Here is a 19,121-nt window from a genome sequence, read left to right as displayed (position 1 = left end):
TGTGTGCTTTCTTTAATGCAGGAAATTAAGAAGGTCTGAAAAATAAATACCAGGTAAATTGTGGCACTGAATCAGGAGGTAATTTATTAGACTTGCTTTGTAATTAGAATATTGCTTTGGAAAAAGAAACCCTTTAAAGTTAGTAATAAAAAGTTGACAAAAAAGCAGAGAAACAAAATGTAGAAAATAAAATTCCCAAACATAAAGCAAAATCCTGCAGCTGGGATTTAAAGACAACAAAGCATGAAGAGGATTTTACAATAAGGCATCTGGCTTACATTTTAAATAGGATATTTTGTCTAATATTGACTAACATGCTGTGCAGTGAAAAGTTGCAAAAAAGAAAAAAAAATGTGAGGTTCTTTAAAGTTGCTCTAAATAAAAAAAAGTGTACCTGAATAACTAATTTGGATCCACATCATACCAACATTACATGTTAGAATGACCTTTAAATAAGAAAAAAACTTTTAAAATAATTCCCTTAAGTCTCCAAAACGTGCAGTTTGTGCTGTAGTGTGCTTAACAGAGCACTTAAAGATGTTCTTATAAGGCCACTGAATGAAACTCTGAATGTGTGCAAAAATATTTGCATTACAACCATTCAGAATGCAGGTATAAATTCTGAATGTTTTCTAATAAATTTCTACTTTAACCCGTAACATTGGCGACGCTTCGTTAAATTAAACTTTTTCAAAGGCCTTCCTTCATACTCTCAGGCAGCTTGCATGTTGTATTGTGCAGAGTTGACATTTAAAGTAAGGCAGTGAGTTGCATATGCACTTGTTTTTTAAATAAAAAAAATCTCCCTTCTGCAACATTTTGAGCATAATAGACGAGGAAATACATTTTGTGGATAGACATATATATCAAGTGATGCAAAAAGTAGAAAGTTCACAATATGAAGCAGCACAATTAGACCAACATTCAACAGAAATCACATTAAATGTTAAGGCCTTACCTTAACAGGCCAAAATTATTCAGTCATATTTAAAATACGTTGCCATTTATGAGAAAATAAATAACTGTAAGAACGCAGAGGTGTTGATTTTTGACGATGTAGCTGTGGAGATGTAAGACTTGTCGATGGCTTGGCAGTGTGGTAACCCCGCTCTCTGTTTGGTATTGGAATGCTGACCTTTCACCTCTTCACTCAGGTCCGGACCTGAAATTTTCCCGCTTTAGTCACATATTTCACTCCTTTAAACGGTTTGTACTTCTCTCCATACATGTCCAGACGACTCACTTTGAGGCCTGAGTATAAGAGGGGGAGACTCAATCAGCAAAGTCAGAACAGAGACACCAGTGTTCATTCATCTGCACCAATTTTACTGCTTCTTTAACTTTTAAGATGTCCTTTATTTGCTTGTTATGACTTATGGTTCAATTATTGAAAAATAAGTAAACCTAAAATATATCAGATTCTGATCACACTTTAAATTTTAACCTTTAAAGGCCAGTTTTTCCTCATTACTCCACTTTTATATAGGAAATGAATAAGCAATCAAACAGTTAATTATCGTCCCAGTTCAAACCTAGATTTTAAAGGACTGCATTTGTTTATGTTTGGATAAATATGGATCTATAATGGATTTCAATTAGAAATTTGACGGTTTTATTGCGTAACTTTTGCAGTTTCTTTTAAGAATAGAGAAAATCCTGAACTGAAAAATAAACCTGCAAAAACAAAATCCATATAATTTACAGGAGCATAATATGTTTACAAATGTGTCACTATTTGAAAACACACACAACAAAAAACTTGTTTAAAAGTTGATTTTTAGTTTCCTCTAGTCTTTCAGTTTTACCTGATATGGCCAGTTGTTGTATCTTCAGGTCAATGTTGAGTGAGGGATTCTCTTCCGGCTTTGGGGCGCCCGTCTGCGTGCTGAGGCTTCCTTTCAGGTTCGGCAACTTCTGAGGGTTAAGTTTCCCGATGTCCCAAAGGAGCACCTATCACGAGGCATGAAAATTAGAGGAAAATAATTTTTATTTCACCTTTGTTTAACCAGGAAAAAAATCCCATTGGGATTAAAAACCTCTTTATCAAGGGAGTCCTGGCCAAGAGGCAGCAAAGTTGCATAAAATACATTCAACACTGATACATTAAAATAAATGACAGGTACATAAAAAATAAAAAAACATATTAAGTAAAACAATCACAGTTAATGCTGCTAGTTGTTTCCCTCGTTGTTTAAATATCATCACTACAAATGGTTGTGCTGTTCACAAATAAAGCACTCTTTACGGTAGTTCTCCACCTACATCCCCCTAATAGTTGACATCCAGCCTTATTTCTCACAGCTGTTTTACATGATCCAATCATAGCTCAGATTAAAGATGTAAGCTGAGGGAGTGGCCATTTTCTCTCTTGTCATTGATCATTTAATAAAACATTAAACACACATTACTCAAACAGTTTGTTCTCTTGCCTTTCCTTTTATGAAGAAAGTTTAAGGAAGAAATAGGGCTCAATTTAATGTTATGCTTGTCCTCCAAAAAAACAGGTGGTGGAGTTCTGAGCATTAAAAAGTTCTCCCAACTCTTAAAGGTATTGTGGAGGATGTTCTTTTTTCAGGTGGATCATCAAAATAAGTGGTCCTCCTAATTGTCAATCATTCTGATGATATTTTCTGCACATGCATACTTTCAGGTGTATATTTGTGGTGAGCTAAGGTTTCAGACAGTCATTGAAACTCGCCTTTCTCACTGCGGCTCTTTGAAAATGGCCGAGGGTCGTAAGAGAAAAGGTCTCTACCAAGTGTATGAGAAGAAGAGAAAACGCTCAGAAGAGAGAAACAAGATCAAAGTGTTTTTGGGAGATTATTTCACACAATGGCGTACACTGACAGCACAGGTGGGCCTTCCCGCTGATGCCACGGTTGCAAAGTTTGGCATGCTTTTTGGAGAAACCCATTTCTCATCACTGCTTGTAATAGGCGTTCCCTCTCAGATGTGCTTTTTTTTTTTTTTTTTTTTTTTTTTTTTTTAAAGTTTTTTAAAAAATCTGGGAAAATCCTCCACCACATATCAGCTGCATCATTTCATGTGTGATATTAGGCCATTTTATGTAGCAAACCAATAGCCTTAAAAAGCTAAACAATTTCTTTATAACTGTACTCAACAATCTGATTTGTCTAAAGTACCTGATTAAAATTGTGCTACAACAATAAATGATATAATCTTTTAAGATGGTTTTTAAGCAAACCTATCTGCAGGTTAGGAGTGCCATCTTGTTGGAAAATTACCTTGGTGGTTACATCAAAGGTGTAGGTTCCCTGAGTAGCAGTGAGATTGACACTGAGCACAGATTTAGGCATTGGAATAGTGACCATCAAGCTCTCCACCATCTTCCCCATGGTCTGCTTGGGACCAATTGTGATGTCCAGACGACCACAGGAACCTGTTTCCAAGAAGCTGATGTTCTGCTTCACATACACTGGGATGGCTACAAGACTGAGAAAGGAAAGAAAGGAGATATTAGTCAGTGACAGGCATGGACTCCACTGCAGAAATGTGACCGGGCTCTCTTGTGGATTTATAGAATAAACGTCTTTACTCGGCACCAAAAACATTTGTATAAAATAAAAGACCTGATCATTTTGTCAGAGGGAAAAAAAATATCTGATTACTTATTTTAAGAAAAATTAAACATCAACCCACACAGAGCTTTGAGAAATATTAATTTGGTATTTAATCAGGTAGCAACCACAAACTGATTGTTTTATTTGCATTATTATGATAGGTCAACGAAAAGTTTTGTTTTTAACCAATAAAAATTCAAAAACTACAAAACTGATAAAGACACACCTAAAATGGTTGGAAGTTTTAATTCAATCAAACACAAATCACACAAATCATTTGTTGCCATTTCATGTTTTTTGTACTCTATTGTGACAGTGAATCACATATAAATATTTGATTTAAAAATAATAAAAAAAAAAAATATTGATTATTTTTTTAAAACAGTTCGACAATATCTGTGCTTACTTCTGAGAGCTGACATGATACGACATCAGCCTGAAGTTTCCATCTGGTGGGATGAAAGACAAGACACGCTCCGATTCCCAGCGCTTGAAACGCACACATGGGTGGAAACTGACGTCGTCAAGGAGACGAGGATTCTAAAAGATTAAATTTAAAAAATGGGTGTAAATGATGAGCCCTGGCTCTAAAACTGATTACTAGAAAACAGACCTACCATGAAGGACAGGGTGAGATCAGGCATCCCAGTGAGCTTCACACAGGCCTCAATCACTCCCTGAATCTCTGCAAACACAGTCGTACCTAGAGGAGACACATTTCTAGTTATACCCTAAAATTAATTAAAAACTTCCAAGAAAAATACTCTACTCCTTTATAATAATCAGATACACCGACTAAAAATTACCTGATTTGTCCAAAATGGCGTCGATTTCTTCTATCACATCAAAATAAGCCTCATTATTGGTGTATTTCACACCAGCTCTCCTCCAGGGGACATTAGACAACTGGCCTGTAGGCAATGTTCCCCCTACATTACTACCCCCTGAAACACAAACACGTAGAGAGCCCCATTAGGAACTACTATTATAGTAGCACTCCAGCGTTTGCAGCCTCAGCTGACCTCTGCTTACCTGTGAGTGTATTGACAACCGACCGCAAGATGTTCGGGGGCCTTATCATCTCCTTGAGGACATTGGACTCTGTTGCCAAAGGAAACCCGTTGTCCAGCATCTCCTCCAGTAGCTCGTAAACGGTCACTGTGTTATCTTTGATAACACTCTCCGAGCATTCTCCAAAGTAATCCTGTTGATAAAGAGAAATATGTCTGAGGTGAGAACAGCATTCTATGTACCAGGGGTCAACATGCACTATTCCTTACTTACAAAACAGAATATTAGACTCTGATTGGCACTATGTTAGATAAAAAAACAAAAACAAAAAAAAACATAAAAACAAGTTCTTAAAAAACAAAAAACTATTGTTACGATTAGAGCTGGACAATTTTGCCAAAAATCTAAATTGCGATCATTTTTAACCAAATTTGCGATTGTGTTTTTTTTTTTTTGATTTTTCTTTGCACCTACCCCAAGCATGTAGATGCTTCATCCTGGGCTTTCGGTTTTTGAAAGCTTGCTTGCCCAGAATCCATTGTTGCAGGACTTTACTGTAACCATTGTTTGACAAATTGATTACTTCTACTTCCATGCATGGATCTGCGTACTAGCTGCAAATCTCTCTACCTTTCTGTGTGGCGACAAACACACTTCAAGCTTTTAATCACCACCTAAAGGTCTGAAGGGAATAATTTAGTGTCTTACTCTTGTTAAACACAGAATGATCAAAAATCCATGCTTCCGTGTAAGTTTTTAAAATTGAGATTATTTGGCATTTTCAATTCAATTTCCAGCCTTAGCTACAATTACTCTATCTGACAATATTCCATCAATTATCTATAATTGTTTTTTAAGGGGTTTATTATGGATCTATTGGGTGCTTTGTTTTTCCATGTCATTGTCTTTTTCAAATTCTCCACCTGTGAAAGTAGCTGCAGTTCATTTTTCATAAGCTCTAAGCCATAATTTTCAAAAATGGACAAAACATTGTGCCACTCTGTGTAATGAGTCTATATGATACATTAATCTTACTTTTCAATTCTAAATATTTCAATAATGAATAAATATATACAGTCCTGCTTGAGAGGATTCTATTTACTGATGCTAGGTTAGGGGTAGTGTTTTTCTTTTTATATAAAGAAATAAAATCAGTTTATAGTTTATATGACCAACCATAACCCTGCTCCTGCTGGATAAACTTTAGCATTATTGTTGGATCAATCTCCCACTGCGAGGAAAAAAACCCAACGAATCACATAACGCTGGCGAAGAGCAGGAAGATTCAGTTTGCAAAAAATTCCAAACCTAAACAATGCTTCACTGAAAAGGAGAGGGCACAACAAAACTACTTTATGCATTGTACATAAACCCACATGCACATGGTTTTAAATTAGTTTTTGACTCCAAACACCAGCCTGAATCTCCCCTCAACATTTAGGAAAATGCAGTGCCGAGTCAGTTTAAAGGCAAGAGTCAGTTTAAAGTTATAAACCACTTTAATTTTTCTTTACCACAGTTTCTATTTTGGAAAGTTCCTTCAAAAAGATGGCATTATTTCTAGTACTCTTCAGGCTTCTTGTTAAACTGATTTTAAATTGTAAAACGTGTAATAACCTCTTTATATCTGAGAACTAAGTAATAATTTCCATCTATCCATCCATCCATCTTCTTCCGCTTATCCGAGGTCGGGTCGCGGGGGTAGCAGCTTCAGTAGGGAGGCCCAGATGTCCCTCTCCCCAGCCACTTGGGCCAGCTCCTCCGGGGGAATCCCAAAACGCTCCCAGGCCAACCGAGAAACATAGTCCCTCCAGCGTGTCCTGGGTCTCCCTCTGGGCCTCCTCCCGGTGGGACGTGCCTGGAACACCTCACCAGGGAGACATCCAGGAGGTAATAACTCCAAGAGCCAGCTTCTTCAGCCAAGGATCAGAACGCCAAGGTCCCCACCCTCGACTGCCACCCATCACAACCGACCCCTTTGGCCCCTCCTACAGGTGGTGAGCCCATTAGAGGGGGACCCATGTTTCCTCTTTGGGCTGTGCCCCACCGGGCTCCATGGGTAAAGGTCCGGCCACCAGGCGCTCGGCAGTGTGCCCCACCTCTATGCCTGGCTCCAGAGTGGGGCCACTGTGACCCGCGTCCAGGCGAGGGAACAATAGATCTATTTGTCTTGCTCATCATAAGAGGTCTTTGGGCTGCTCTTTGTCTGGTCCCTCACCTAGGACCTGTCTGCCTTGGGTGACCCTACCAGGGGGCATAACCCGCCCCAGACAGCATAGCTCCTAAGTCATTGGGACATTCAAACCCCTCCACCACGATAAGGTGGCAGCCCAGGGAGGTAATAACAAGTAATAACTGGTCCATATCTAATGACAAATAGCTTCAACCACATATACTAGAACCAATCATTCAAACAGAGCATTGAAATTCCCACCTGAAAAGTATCAGCCACCCTGTGCAGGAACTCAATGACAAAGAGAGGGGGGACTTCAGTCAGAGTGACTGAGACGAAGAAGAGTTTGTCCCTGTAGATTGAGATGATATAGTGGTGTGGGGTCCGAAGAACAGGGGACACATTTTCTGGGTCGCCTGCTTTCTCCTTGGCCTCGAGAAAATAGTCGCACACACTCCTGCTGATTACACTCTTCCAGTGTTTCTCCAGGAAGATGTCTCCGGAGTGGCTGACCAGAAAGAGGCTGTGGATCATCTCAGCTTTAACGATGATGAGGTGATTGTTGTTGGTGTGCTAGAAAAAAAAAAGACGACAAAACAACATCACCAGTTTTATGCGTATAACTTCTTTCATATTCTAAAGCAGCTGACACTAATCAGTAAACAAAAGCGATATTACTCCAAGTTGTTTGAAACATTTACTTCCTGCAAAACTGTAACTAACTTTTCCCCATCAGTTGACTTCACGGTCTGATTGGCAGCCTGACGGCTCAAACTTCGCACATATATACCTAATTTACTTATAAACGTAAATAACACGAAACGTAATTGCGTAATAATCAACTAGAAACTGCGCAGAAACTACATTAAATGGAAAGTTTGTCACAATATAAAAAGTTTACCTGCTAACTGCAGCTGATTGTGCTGACAAGATTTGATGGAGACGCCTGCAGCTATTTGCCTACGTAAACACGACTCGGTCACGTGTAAACGCTTTCAAAAGTAAAAAAATAAAGCTTTGTAATTTCAATGAAAAGCTTAACAAAATATATATATTTTTACAGCTTCGAAAAAAATGTTTTTTTTTTAGAATGACTAACTTAAAAATAAAAACCTCCCCCTTTTATGCAGGCGACATTTGTGGATAGCTAAAACCCGGTGTGGTGCCTTTACTTAATGGGAGTTTAAACCCTATGTAAATTCTTGCAGGTGCACCTCGTACTCCCAGCAGGTATTTGACTTGTTTTCTTTTTGTGAAAATTTTCTGGATTAAATTTTATTGATTATTACAGTGCAATTATTTTAACCTTTTTTATTTTATTTAGGAAGCTTTCTGCTTTTAACGCTCATAAATACTATGTATTAGGGCTATAATAGTTATTTTCTTTTATGTATTGTTATTGATAATGATGAAAGGAAAAAGACAAAACTAAAACCATTAAATGTGGAAATCTTTTCAAAGTTGATTTTCACATCTTGTTGAGCAATAAATAATCTTCTGTGTTTATATAGTTTTTTAAAAGTTCACATCAATCCTGAATTTGTTGGCCAAAGAACTAGTCAAATGGTAGTGTAAACATTTCATTTAAATTGTTATACAGGTTGTTATGGTGGAGTAGGACACAGAAATCTAAAAAAAAAAAAATGTAAACGACTGCTAACATAATATATAATAATATAATCTCAACATAACATTCATAAAATTTAAGCTTGTGTTTCAGATTAGATTTTTAAAGAAATTTTCATTTTACTTTTCAGTGAACAGAAAACAAAGAAAGCGCATGTTCAAACAAGCTCTCTAAAAACAATAAATTGATATAATTAAATGCATTACATTATTAATAAATACATCTAATTAAACAAAAAATATATTATCAGCAGTTGGAGTGACTGTTTAAAATGATTGTGCATATTGGAAAAAGGATGACAAAAACACATAAACATCATAATGCATTTTTTTTCTCTCGATTTTATCTAAACTATTCTACATTTAAATGTGAACAAATCATACCTGCGAGTCTGTACTCAGGGTTTAGCACTGACAGCGTGACCGCTTTTCGTAAGGTGATTGCAGCGTGCTCAGTCAGTGCGGACAGCCATGGCTTCTGACGAACCCAAAGCAAAGAAACTTAAACTTTCTGAGGATGAGAAGACTCAGTCCCCGAGCAAAAAGGCTGCCCCCGAACTAAGGTGACCATATTATCCTGTAACTGTGCTTCTGTGTGGAGCAAAAAGACAAAAATAGCGTCTGGTTGTGATTTGTGCGCCAAATCAAACGTGTTAATTGTTTTACGAGATTACGCATTAAAGTTTGTTTTTTTGTCTTTTAACTGTGGTTGTGTTTTAACTAAAGCAATCCTGGTGCAAAGTGTCTTTTTTGTAACTATTTAACAGATGTAACCTTTAGTCGACCCATAGCGGAAACATGGAGGCATGTGTTAGTTGGGACAATGTTTAATTAACATGCTTTGGAAGCTGCAGAAATGAATGCTTGGATCGGTTCTGCTGTCCCTGCAAGAGCTGGATCCATCCTGCGCCAGGCTCCGAAAACAACAAAGGACCATTAGGCAGTCACGTGGTCTTCAGAGGCCTATCTAATAATTTTTTATATACATATATAAATCTGACCAGAGCTTTAAACTGAAAAACACCCGATCATCTGCACGCGGTGAAATGAAGCTTGCGTTTAGATAAAGCAGAGGTCTGAGAAACAAGCCAATCATCAGACAGAGGCAGGTCCTTCTTCACATGCCTCCAATCAGTCAGTCAGGAGGAGGAGCTGCAGATGCAGGGAAAAGAAATCGATCGCTCTGCACGCTGAGCTCAAATTGTTTGTTTTGTTTTTTTTAAACCCAAAGCTTAGCCGTTTCAGGAGCGGTTTTTAAGGTTGCTCAACAGGTCTGTCAGTTTCTTGTTGAGGCACACACAGAGAGAAGAACATCATGTCTGCTGTCAGGTAAGAGCACACAGATGGATGTCCAACCAGCAGAGCAGATCTGCAGGCATGCATGGGCTCTAGGTTAGTGTAATTGGCTGCACAAGCCCATTAATCATCTGACTGCATACTGTGTTGAGGGAGATGATAGTAAGGGTGTGGTGTCCTCTGGATAGATGTGGTTTTCAAATGTATGTATCTTTCTTCCTGCCTTCAATGAGAGGTATTTGTTTTCTGAAAAGCAAATGTTCATAAGAGGCTTCTTTAGTGGGGGGACATGACAGCACATGGTTATCTGTCAGAGACACACTCCACCTGCAGCCTTCCCACAAACAGACAAGTTTATAGAGGCGGTTTCAGGGATGAAATGAGTGGACTTTTTCTATTACTCATATCCTGATTCCCCTTGGGGTGCTTACTCATAATAATACAGTTTGTTTTTTTTTGGTTGTGAGTTATAATTTTCCTCTGAGAGAAAAGGTTGAACCGTAACCTTTCTCTCTGTAATAGGTTACCTAATTGTCAGACAGGGTTTTAGATGGTTGTGTTATTAGATGACACAAAGTGCAGACATGCAGTTTTAGCTGATTTTTGTTCTGTTGGCATCACAAAATCATGATGGTCTGAAGTCCTGCGGTTAGTTTTGTTCTCATGGAAAAATGCAGAAACATGCAGTTTTATCCTGGCGCTGCGAGGGACCTAATGTGAGAGCATGCGTGATTGCCCCAATCCCCACCACAAGCCTCATACATCTTTTTTTTCACGAATGCTACGTCTGTATAAACATCTGCTTTATTTGTGTCATTTCTGCTTTTTTTCTCCTGTGAGGGAACAGTTTCCACAAGTCATACAACAAACATAGCCCTAGTTTATAACATAGAAAATTTTTTTTGTCTGTTTTTTGCTGAGCTTTGTCAATTTAAATGATTATGTTATATGTTAATTAGTAATACATTTTTACATATATTATTATATGCAAGTAATAAAAATAACATTAGAAACGTTTTTTTAGTGTTCAATGTTTCTATTAGAGAGTTAAAAATATATAATTGTACTGATATAATAAATAATAGCTTATGCTCTTTTTTAAATTGTTTAAATAATCATTTATGGGGGGGAAAAATGAAAGATTGAAATAAGTAGGCTGATTCTAATAGTTATATGCATGTAATAAAGAATCAATGATAAAAATTCACATTTTTATATTTTAGCTAAACATTTCAAGAAATATATGTAGTAGGCTTATAGATTAAGCTCCTACATGTATTCTTTTTAGATTAAGTAACCTATTTATGAAGCTTTTTGCTCAGAAAGGCTCTGTCTGAGAAGCTTTAGTCGATTCACTGATAGGTGAGTAATGGTTTCTAACATTCCGCTTATCTTACAGACCTAATTTGCTCTTTGGGATGGGAAACCCCTTACTGGACATCTCTGCTGTTGTGGACAAAGACTTCTTGGATAAGTAAGTTGACACTTTTTTCGTCTGTAACATAGATTACTGCTTTAAATTTCTGTTTTTTTGCTGCATATATTCTGATTAGACTTTACAAGAAAAGTATGCAAGCAGCAGAACCAGATCTATTGCTGTCGATAAGGTCAGAGGGAGATTATGGAGGGAAGAGATACATTGACACTTCGATCAATAAGGCAGAAAGCCAATAAAGCAAAGAAGAAAAAAAACAGCTGATTAATTGCTTTAAAGCATGCTAAAAATAAATGAGCTGTCTGTCTCGTGTTCCTTTTTGTATAGTATCCCCTTTATATTCAATTACTCTTATCAGTCCTGCAGAAATCCAGACATATCTTCTTTATCTTGAATCTTGAAAGCTACTACTTCCCAGAACATCAGTCTGCCTTGAGGAGATGTTCCCTGCTTCCCCTGAGAGCTCTCCATCTCAAATGTACCAGATTTAACTGGCCAAAAGGCTAACTTGGTTTTCCACCTGAGTGTCCACTCAGAAGCCCCTTGTGTAAACTCTTGGATTAGGAATGAACCGGCCAGCTTCGGCTCTAATTCGGCCTTTCTAAAGAAGGACTTAAACTGCCTTTAATCCTCAGCAAATCTTAGTCTTTCTTTCAAGGAAAGTGCTCTCAAATTAGCACATTGATTTTGGAACAGGTGTAATAATGTGCACAAGTTTCTCTTAGATTCATCTCCTTTATGACATGAATACTCTTGATTATTAAATGTCTTTTTTGTTGCCTACTGTGCCTAACATCCTCTTTTCAATCATTTCCAGGTACTCTCTGAAGCCCAACGATCAGATCCTGGCTGAGGACAAGCACAAAGCACTGTTCGTACCTCCTGTATTTTAAATTATTGTAGAATACGTGTCTATGAAAGCGCCATCACACAGGTGATCTTCTGTCAAGGTTTTAGTGTTTTTGCACAGTAATTGGGGGGAAAGGATAAAAAAAAAAACGTGTCCGAATTCATCCTGAGTTTTCGCCTCCTCGTTCTGGAGAGGTCCAGCCTAAACAGGCACGCACAAGAAAGCTGCTGCCATTGACCTCTGTTCCTGTGCAGACGGCCAATGGCAGTGCAGCAAACTGCACAGAGTGAGTGGGTCTTGTCCAATAACAGACCGGGACACTTCACCTCCCCAGTCCCGCTGAGACCAGAGTCGGAAAGCAAACATTTAACAGCAGGAGATAAGCGAGCAGAATGTGACATTTTGTTCATTCTGATCCGGACTGGGCCTCCATCTTCTTTCTTAGTTATAAGAATAAAGAAATATCAGATTCTGCCGATAAACGTATTAGATTTCTTTTTTTTTTAGGATACTCTAATAATTATTTGTATAGAAGAAGCTGCAGTTAGAAGCTGCAGTTAGAAATGAGCTTGTTTAGCATGTAGGGTTTGATCATAATGATCACTTATAGCTACATCACAGTGATACATTTGTTTTGCTACAGACTGCTAAATGTTTTCTTTCCGCTCTCCTTCTCTGACCCTCCTCACTTCCTCTCAGGACCTTTAGCAGTGGGGTTTTTGCTGTTCCTAATAATATATCTGAAAGCGCACACTAAAAGCAGCGGTTCTTCTGTCGGTGCATTAGACTGAAACATATGGTTCATTAAAAGGACTTCAGCCCAGAAGGGGAAGTAAGAAAGCATTACGTAACAGACACAAATGGCTTGGCTTGTATAATCAGCATTCAGTCATGCATGTGTTGTATATTTTGGGGAAAATATGAGGCTGCTTTCTGCAGAGATGTCATGTTACAGTGTTACTGCCTCTCTGTTGCAGCTGCTAGCAGGAACACTGCAGTGTGACACAGGAAAGGCTTCATAAAAAAAGATGAAAAATTAATTATTTACATGGTAATAAGTAGTTATTTTTAACAAAATCCATAATGCCTTATTCAGTCTGACCCTCAACAGTTCCTATAGAATAAATGATCAGTGTTTTGTCCTCAAGAGGTTTCTTTATTTATGGGGCAAATATTTCTGAGCCAGTCTTTAAAATAGGTAAGACAGGAGAACATGCAATTATCGTTTTGATCTTCATGAATCCGGAATTATAAAGCAAGAGCATATTTGACTTTGATCTGGAACAAACACAGCTGGACACATCCATGTTTTCCTTCCTACCATTACAGTCGACAGGCAGCTGCAAATTAATGCTGTTTTGTTTTAAGTCATTTGTTCTTCAAATGATAGTGAATTTTATTCCCTTTTTGTCAATACTTTCCTTTGGCAGAATCAGGTTTGTTTGCAACAATGTAGGATGAGTTATGAAAAGGGTTTTTTCAATTACATTTCACAAAGAAATGTTATGCTGAAAATTATGTGTACCCTTCTCAGAAAATAGTTTAAAAACTGTAGCTCACTTTAGAGATTACATTTTGCATTATTTCTGTGGAGGGTTTGGGTATTTATCAGATTCAGGTCTAGATGATAAAAAGTTTATATTAACTTCCAATCAGAACTTATTTAATCTGTAATGGGTTTGAATACTTATAGGTAGGGCTGGGCTATATGGACTTAAAATATGATATTTTGTGGTTGATTGATAATGATAAAATGTTCTTCCTTACTACTTTGCAGTCTTTCTTAGGTCATTGTGTGGTGATGACTGCATGCCACATCAGCCTATTTTCACAAATACCACCCGTGTTCAGCAGATCAGTTACAGAAAGAAGTATGATTTCTATTATAACATCCAAACAATAATCACATTTAATAATTTTCTATGAATTTGTCAATCAAAAAAAGAGAGATGTCAAACAATGTTACAATTCACCAATGTTTTGGTATTTTTAAAACATTAATTCTGTTTTATCATTAATATAAATAAATTGAATTCTTATCTTGACTAGAAGTTTATATCGATAAACAATACGATAAATGCCCATCCCTACTTCCTGGCTTAACTATATGACCGTACAGATGGGCAGATAAACAGAAGTGTCATGTATTGTTAAATCTCAACTTTCATGTAAAGATTTATTAATTAAGCAAATATATTTAGCATTAGCAAAACCTTATTTTAGCATTGGCAGACATTTAACTTGCCTGCCCAGATGGAAAGCGCCACCTCCTCATGGGTTCTGAGTCCCTTTGCTTCCTGAAGCTGGCACAGATGTTAAAAAGTCTGATTAAAGTATATCTGATTTTGATTCCTGGTTGATGGGACAGGTGTTGTGAATGAAACGGTGCCCACCTTGAAATAGCTCCTGTGTGTGTCGCTGAAAGTGTGCATTGATGACTGAAAAGCATCTTCTGCCTCCATTTATCTGTTTATTACAGTGTGTTGAATTCACGTTAATGTGTATTTAAATACATTTTAATTAGTGGAAAAAATTGCAGGGAGGAATATAAAAAAAAAAAGTCTAATCAACCGAAACTTTCGTGACCCCCATGCAGTACCTCTGTGGACCCCTAGGGGTCGCGGAACCCTTTTTGAAGACCTCTGCTTTAGAGACCTAAAAATGGAAGGAAAAATAGGGATATTTAGATATAATAATGTTTAATAATCAGTGGATAAATTCATATTTCCTTCTCTGTAGATTTGATGAGCTTACAAAGAAGTTCAATGTAGAGTACCACGCTGGAGGAGCCACCCAGAACTCAGTAAAGATCGCTCAGGTAGGACCTACTCACGAACACTACTTTCTGTGCAAAGATTTTATTGGCCAGTGTAAATCTAAGCTGTTTGGATGATCCCCCAGTGGATGATCCAGGAACCTCATAAGGTGGGCACCTTCTTCGGCTGCATTGGGAAAGATAAGTTTGGAGAGATCCTCAAAAAGAAGGCGGAGGAGGCCCACGTAGATGCTCACTACTACGAGCAAGATGAGGAGCCTACAGGGACGTGTGCTGCCTGCATCACCGGGGATAACAGGTGGGGGTTTGACGGGAGAGTCATAAATTGGGGTCATAACAAACGTCTAATTATGTTGTTTTCATCTCTCAGGTCTCTGGTTGCTAACCTAGCTGCTGCTAACTGTTATAAAAAGGAGAAGCATTTAGACTTGGAAGAAAACTGGAAGCTGGTGGAAAAAGCTAAAGTCTACTATATCGCTGTGAGTAGTTCAGCCTTAAGTCTCTGGTGACCTACAGTGGGGTTTTTTTTTTCAGAGCTTAGTAATTAGGTCACACTTTGCTAAGAGAGGTGAGTTAAGTGGAGCAGAATAAAGGCACACTTCCACTGCAACTTCCTTAAATACCTTTTATTTGAAACATTACCTTCTGCAAGCTTTTTATTCACTGAGAACATTTTGGTTGGATTCTGGAAGCCAGGCCATTGTCAAGATCAAGCCTGTCGACTCTGAATGGCTCCTTCTCTTGTAGGACTGCTGCTGCCTCAGTCTGAGGATGCAGATTTCTGCCTGCAGCAACAGCAGAGACCAGAATGAATTTAAAACAGTAAAGTTTAACACAGCTTTTAGTGACCTTTTCCCAATCCATGCTGTAGGTAGCACAGGTTTTACATAAATTCCTTCTTATCCTGACTCCCAGACAGAAACTAATGGAGCAAAGCTTAAAGTGGGATATCTGTAGACGATTAAACAACATTTATCACGTCTCCAAGACAATTAAGCTCTGAAATGGAACTAAAACCAGACTTTGTGAATAATAGGGATTCACCAATATGAAAATCTAGGCCACTATTAATACTAGATATTAATTTTGCCGTTATGGCCAATTACCAATATTTGCCTTTATGTTGTTTCTCTAGCTTGTGAGATGCCATAAGATACAAACCAGACTGCTCACACTGCTTTTCTGTTTTAGTTAAACACCCACAATCCTGAGCAGCATCATAATCATTGTCACATGACCAAGAAAAAAAACATTTTCACTCCAGAAAATGGGTGCAGACTGATGCCTGGTGTCTCAGTATTCCTGTAACCACGCAGGAAGGGCTTCATTTTACTGTATTAAAACTTTTTTTGTTTTTTTTTGTTTTTTTTTTGCTTAACCTGTCGTCTACCTGAAATGTTAAATCCAACATTCCAACAATGAATGGTTCAAAGATCGCTTCAGGACAATGTTGAAGCATCACATATTATAAAGAAATGTGCCTATTTGGGTCACAGTTGTCTTTTATTAAGCCTTAAGTAACAATGAAATTTAAAAAATCATGCAAAACCTTTTAATAATGAAATGCTTTTCTTCCTTTTTTTTTTACGATACTTTAAAAGCAAAGCACGTCACAGGCACTTTAATGCTATTACATTTTGCATCCCTAGTAATAATTAACAAGTCTTTATTGACTAAGGTCAGTAAAATGTGAGCGTTGATAAACCAAAACGCTCATGTAGGAACTGAAGAGCTTCTGTTCCATTTTAACATAAAATAGTTTAATGATCCACAATCCTGAGCAGATTTAATAGTAAAATTGGCCTAAGATGTTGAAGTTAAACAGGTGGAGGATAGATGGATAGATAAAAAATGCTGTTGCAATATGTTCTGCTTCTCTTTTCAATAATGAATCCTTTTACAGTTTATTGGTGTTAACTTTAGTGGCCTAATCTAAACAATCGTATAATGATCATCAGGAGAGGAGGACAAGGAAAAAATATTAAGTTATTAACAAGAACATCTTGTTAAATGGCTAAATTAGGGATATTTTTGATTTCCTGTAAGTGATTCCTTATTTTCTCTGGATGCCAGGTTTATATTAATGATGCTGTGCTTCCCAGGGTTTCTTCCTGACTGTGTCGTTGGAGTCCATCCTGAAAGTGGCGAAGCATGCTTCTGAAAAGAACAAGTTGTTTTGCATGAACCTCTCTGCTCCCTTCATCTGCCAGTTTTTCAAGGACAACCTGATGCAGGTCATGCCTTACATCGACGTGTTGTTTGGCAACGAGACGGTAGGATGCAGAACACCCCCCGGTATTCATCTATTGTAATGGACGGGAACCCGTGTCGATTATTTTTCCAATATATTTTCCTTTTCAGGAGGCAACTGCTTTTGCCAAAGAGCAGGACTTTGAGGTTAGTAGATGTTCTTCTGAACAGTGCTCCATTTTCCTTATATTTCATGCATCCTTTAACAGGTTCTGTAAAAATGCTGTTTTCTTTAACTTCTTTGTAGACTAAAGACATAAAGGAGATTGCGAAGAAAGCCCAGGCATTACCCAAAGTCAACACAAAGAGACAGAGAATTGTTGTGTTTACCCAGGGAAAGGATGAAACCATCATGGTCCTGGGTAGGATATCCCCTCTGTTCATGTCTTGGTTTCAAATCTAATCTCTACTTTCAGGTATTCAGTCTAAACTTTTCTGTCTGCTCAGGCGATAAGATCGAAACATTCCCTGTCCTGAAGATTGACCCGAAGGACATCGTTGACACAAACGGTGCAGGCGACGCTTTTGTTGGAGGTAAAAACTTTTTACTTTGTGCATCTCTTTTTGCCTCTGTTGTCATAGTAACGGAGTTCTCTTCGCGTGGTGCAGGATTCCTGTCTGGGCTCGTCCAGGACAAACCCCTGGATCAGTGCGTTAGGGCAGCACATTACTCTGCAAATGTCATCATCAGACGAGCAGGTTGTACCTTCCCAGAAAAGCCAGACTTCAAGTGAGGAACGTCGAGGAGCTCTTCCTTCAGCCTAAAAAAAAACCTCTTGACCCTCACAGCCTCCACACCTCAGATCCCCAGTTTTCCTTTGTTGTTCTAATTGGTCAGTTAATTGGTTCGTAAATTCTTTTTAAAGTGTCTTAATATCTTAACGTACCTATTGATGGTTTGCCTGTTTCCATTTTGTCCTCAAGAGGTCAGTAGAGGTTCATCCTGCCAAGATCAGAGGGGTGTTTTGTATTTGTATCTGACTGTTAAGGATATATGGTTGCACGTTATTGTAGTTGTCGTTATGCAAAAAAAAAGATGCAAAACCTCCTGTAGTCCATCTTCCAGGTTCTAAGTGTGCAGACACCTCTGAGCCTTTGCTCAAAGCCCTGATGTTGACATCTCTCGAGTCCGTTTCAGAGACTGGGCACAAGCACAGACGGCCACCGCTGGGCAAAGCATCACTATCAAAACAGGCAATTGAAGATAAAAAAAAAAAAAAACCCTAAACCTTCAGCAGCCATTCTAGATCAGTGTTATATCTGCTTTAATGTTTTATGTTTGTGTATTTAAAGCACAGTAATTAGTCATGAGAGCTTCCACCCAGCTCATGTTAGGTGAGCTATGGGCCTTTTTTGTAGTTTTTTTAAACTCTAAAATCATCACAGGTTTTTTGGAAAAGTAACACTAGGTTTTTAAGTTTCTCCAAGAAGCAATTCGTCTTCAAAAGGAGATTGAGCAAAACTGCCTAAAACCTACTTTTCTCTCTCTCTCTCTGTCTTTATAACTGGTTAAGTTTTTGGAGCTTCTATCATTAATTTAAGATCTTAAAAAAAATATTTAAGCCTGGTCAGTATTGGGAAATTTTAGGTCTTAATTAGAATTTCAGAAAACAACTCAAACTTCAAACTTCTTTGTTGTAAAGTGATGTTTAAATCAGGCAGTGCTCTGACAGAAATTGGCCCTTAAAGTTTGCAGCGTGAGTAAAGAATAAAAACGCATCTAGTAAACTGAATAAAATACAGAACAGATCATTTTCAGATCAACATGTGCTTTGATTATCTTTGTTTGTTTTCACGTTGGAAAATAGCATGTTGGTGCCACCACTATGTGTCAGCATGGGCGTGATGTATCAAGCGATATCGATAAACTCTTTAATTTATGCATCCACCTAGTTTAATTATTTAAATTGCAATGAGTTCAGAATACTTTCTTTTTGTTGTAAATAATCCAACTTCAGAGGATGAACTTGACTTTAGTCTTATATCCATTTAGTGTTACTTGTCAGCAGTATTCTGATACTTTAAGGGATTTTCTCTGCTGTTTGACTTGAGCTAGAAAAGCAACAGATAGCTTGGATTTTAAAAAAAACTTTTTTCAAAGCACAGGCCAGAGATGTGTTTGT

At 37.8% G+C, this 19,121-nt stretch overlaps 2 protein-coding genes across 5 annotated transcripts; one reads left to right on the top strand and one right to left on the bottom strand.

The window, feature by feature from the left end:
• Positions 1–69: 69 nt before the first annotated feature.
• LOC107084593 (AP-3 complex subunit mu-1-like) lies at positions 70–8,882 on the bottom strand. 3 transcript variants are annotated; one of them, XM_015374506.1, is made up of 9 exons: positions 8,776–8,882; positions 7,027–7,338; positions 4,614–4,785; positions 4,388–4,525; positions 4,199–4,284; positions 3,988–4,121; positions 3,246–3,453; positions 1,806–1,950; positions 70–1,251 (listed from the first exon to the last, which is right to left on the bottom strand). In XM_015374506.1, the coding sequence occupies exons 2-9, from the start codon at positions 7,297–7,299 to the stop codon at positions 1,151–1,153; spliced, it is 1,257 nt and encodes a 418-aa protein (XP_015229992.1). In that variant the 5' UTR covers positions 7,300–7,338; positions 8,776–8,882; the 3' UTR covers positions 70–1,150. The 3 variants fall into 3 exon arrangements, with proteins under 3 accessions (XP_015229992.1, XP_015229990.1, XP_015229993.1); XM_015374504.1 differs by lacking the exon at positions 8,776–8,882 and adding an exon at positions 7,667–7,838; XM_015374507.1 differs by lacking the exon at positions 8,776–8,882 and adding an exon at positions 7,489–7,506.
• LOC107084594 (adenosine kinase-like) lies at positions 8,799–18,620 on the top strand. Of its 2 annotated transcripts, none has more exons than XM_015374508.1 (11): positions 8,799–8,954; positions 11,087–11,161; positions 11,940–11,993; positions 14,712–14,790; positions 14,874–15,046; positions 15,119–15,227; positions 16,851–17,021; positions 17,110–17,145; positions 17,246–17,360; positions 17,446–17,532; positions 17,608–18,620. In XM_015374508.1, exons 1-11 carry the CDS (start codon positions 8,863–8,865, stop codon positions 17,730–17,732), a joined length of 1,116 nt encoding a protein of 371 aa, XP_015229994.1. In that variant the 5' UTR covers positions 8,799–8,862; the 3' UTR covers positions 17,733–18,620. The 2 variants fall into 2 exon arrangements, with proteins under 2 accessions (XP_015229994.1, XP_015229995.1); XM_015374509.1 differs by lacking the exon at positions 8,799–8,954 and adding an exon at positions 9,579–9,720.
• Positions 18,621–19,121: the final 501 nt, after the last annotated feature.

This window comes from Cyprinodon variegatus, unplaced genomic scaffold (genome assembly GCF_000732505.1).
Source record: "Cyprinodon variegatus isolate N-32 unplaced genomic scaffold, C_variegatus-1.0 Scaffold104, whole genome shotgun sequence".
Taxonomy (NCBI): Eukaryota; Metazoa; Chordata; class Actinopteri; order Cyprinodontiformes; family Cyprinodontidae; genus Cyprinodon; species Cyprinodon variegatus.
Note: the sequence above shows the minus strand (reverse complement) of the source record. Positions and strands in the feature narration are given on the sequence as shown.

What these genes read in the sequence shown, in the direction of transcription:
- LOC107084593 (XM_015374506.1), bottom strand. Translation starts at nt 7,299, where the DNA reads ATGATCCACAGCCTCTTTCTGGTCAGCCACTCCGGAGACATCTTCCTG. An exon ending in GGGTGGCTGATACTTTTCAG is followed by an intron (nt 4,786 to 7,026) that starts GTGGGAATTTCA and finishes CTTTATCAACAG; the next exon opens with GATTACTTTGGAGAATGCTC. An exon ending in ACAACAACTGGCCATATCAG is followed by an intron (nt 1,252 to 1,805) that starts GTAAAACTGAAA and finishes TCTTATACTCAG; the next exon opens with GCCTCAAAGTGAGTCGTCTG.
- LOC107084594 (XM_015374508.1), top strand. Translation starts at nt 8,863, where the DNA reads ATGGCTTCTGACGAACCCAAAGCAAAGAAACTTAAACTTTCTGAGGAT. An exon ending in AAGGCTGCCCCCGAACTAAG is followed by an intron (nt 8,955 to 11,086) that starts GTGACCATATTA and finishes CTTATCTTACAG; the next exon opens with ACCTAATTTGCTCTTTGGGA. An exon ending in TGAAACCATCATGGTCCTGG is followed by an intron (nt 17,361 to 17,445) that starts GTAGGATATCCC and finishes CTGTCTGCTCAG; the next exon opens with GCGATAAGATCGAAACATTC.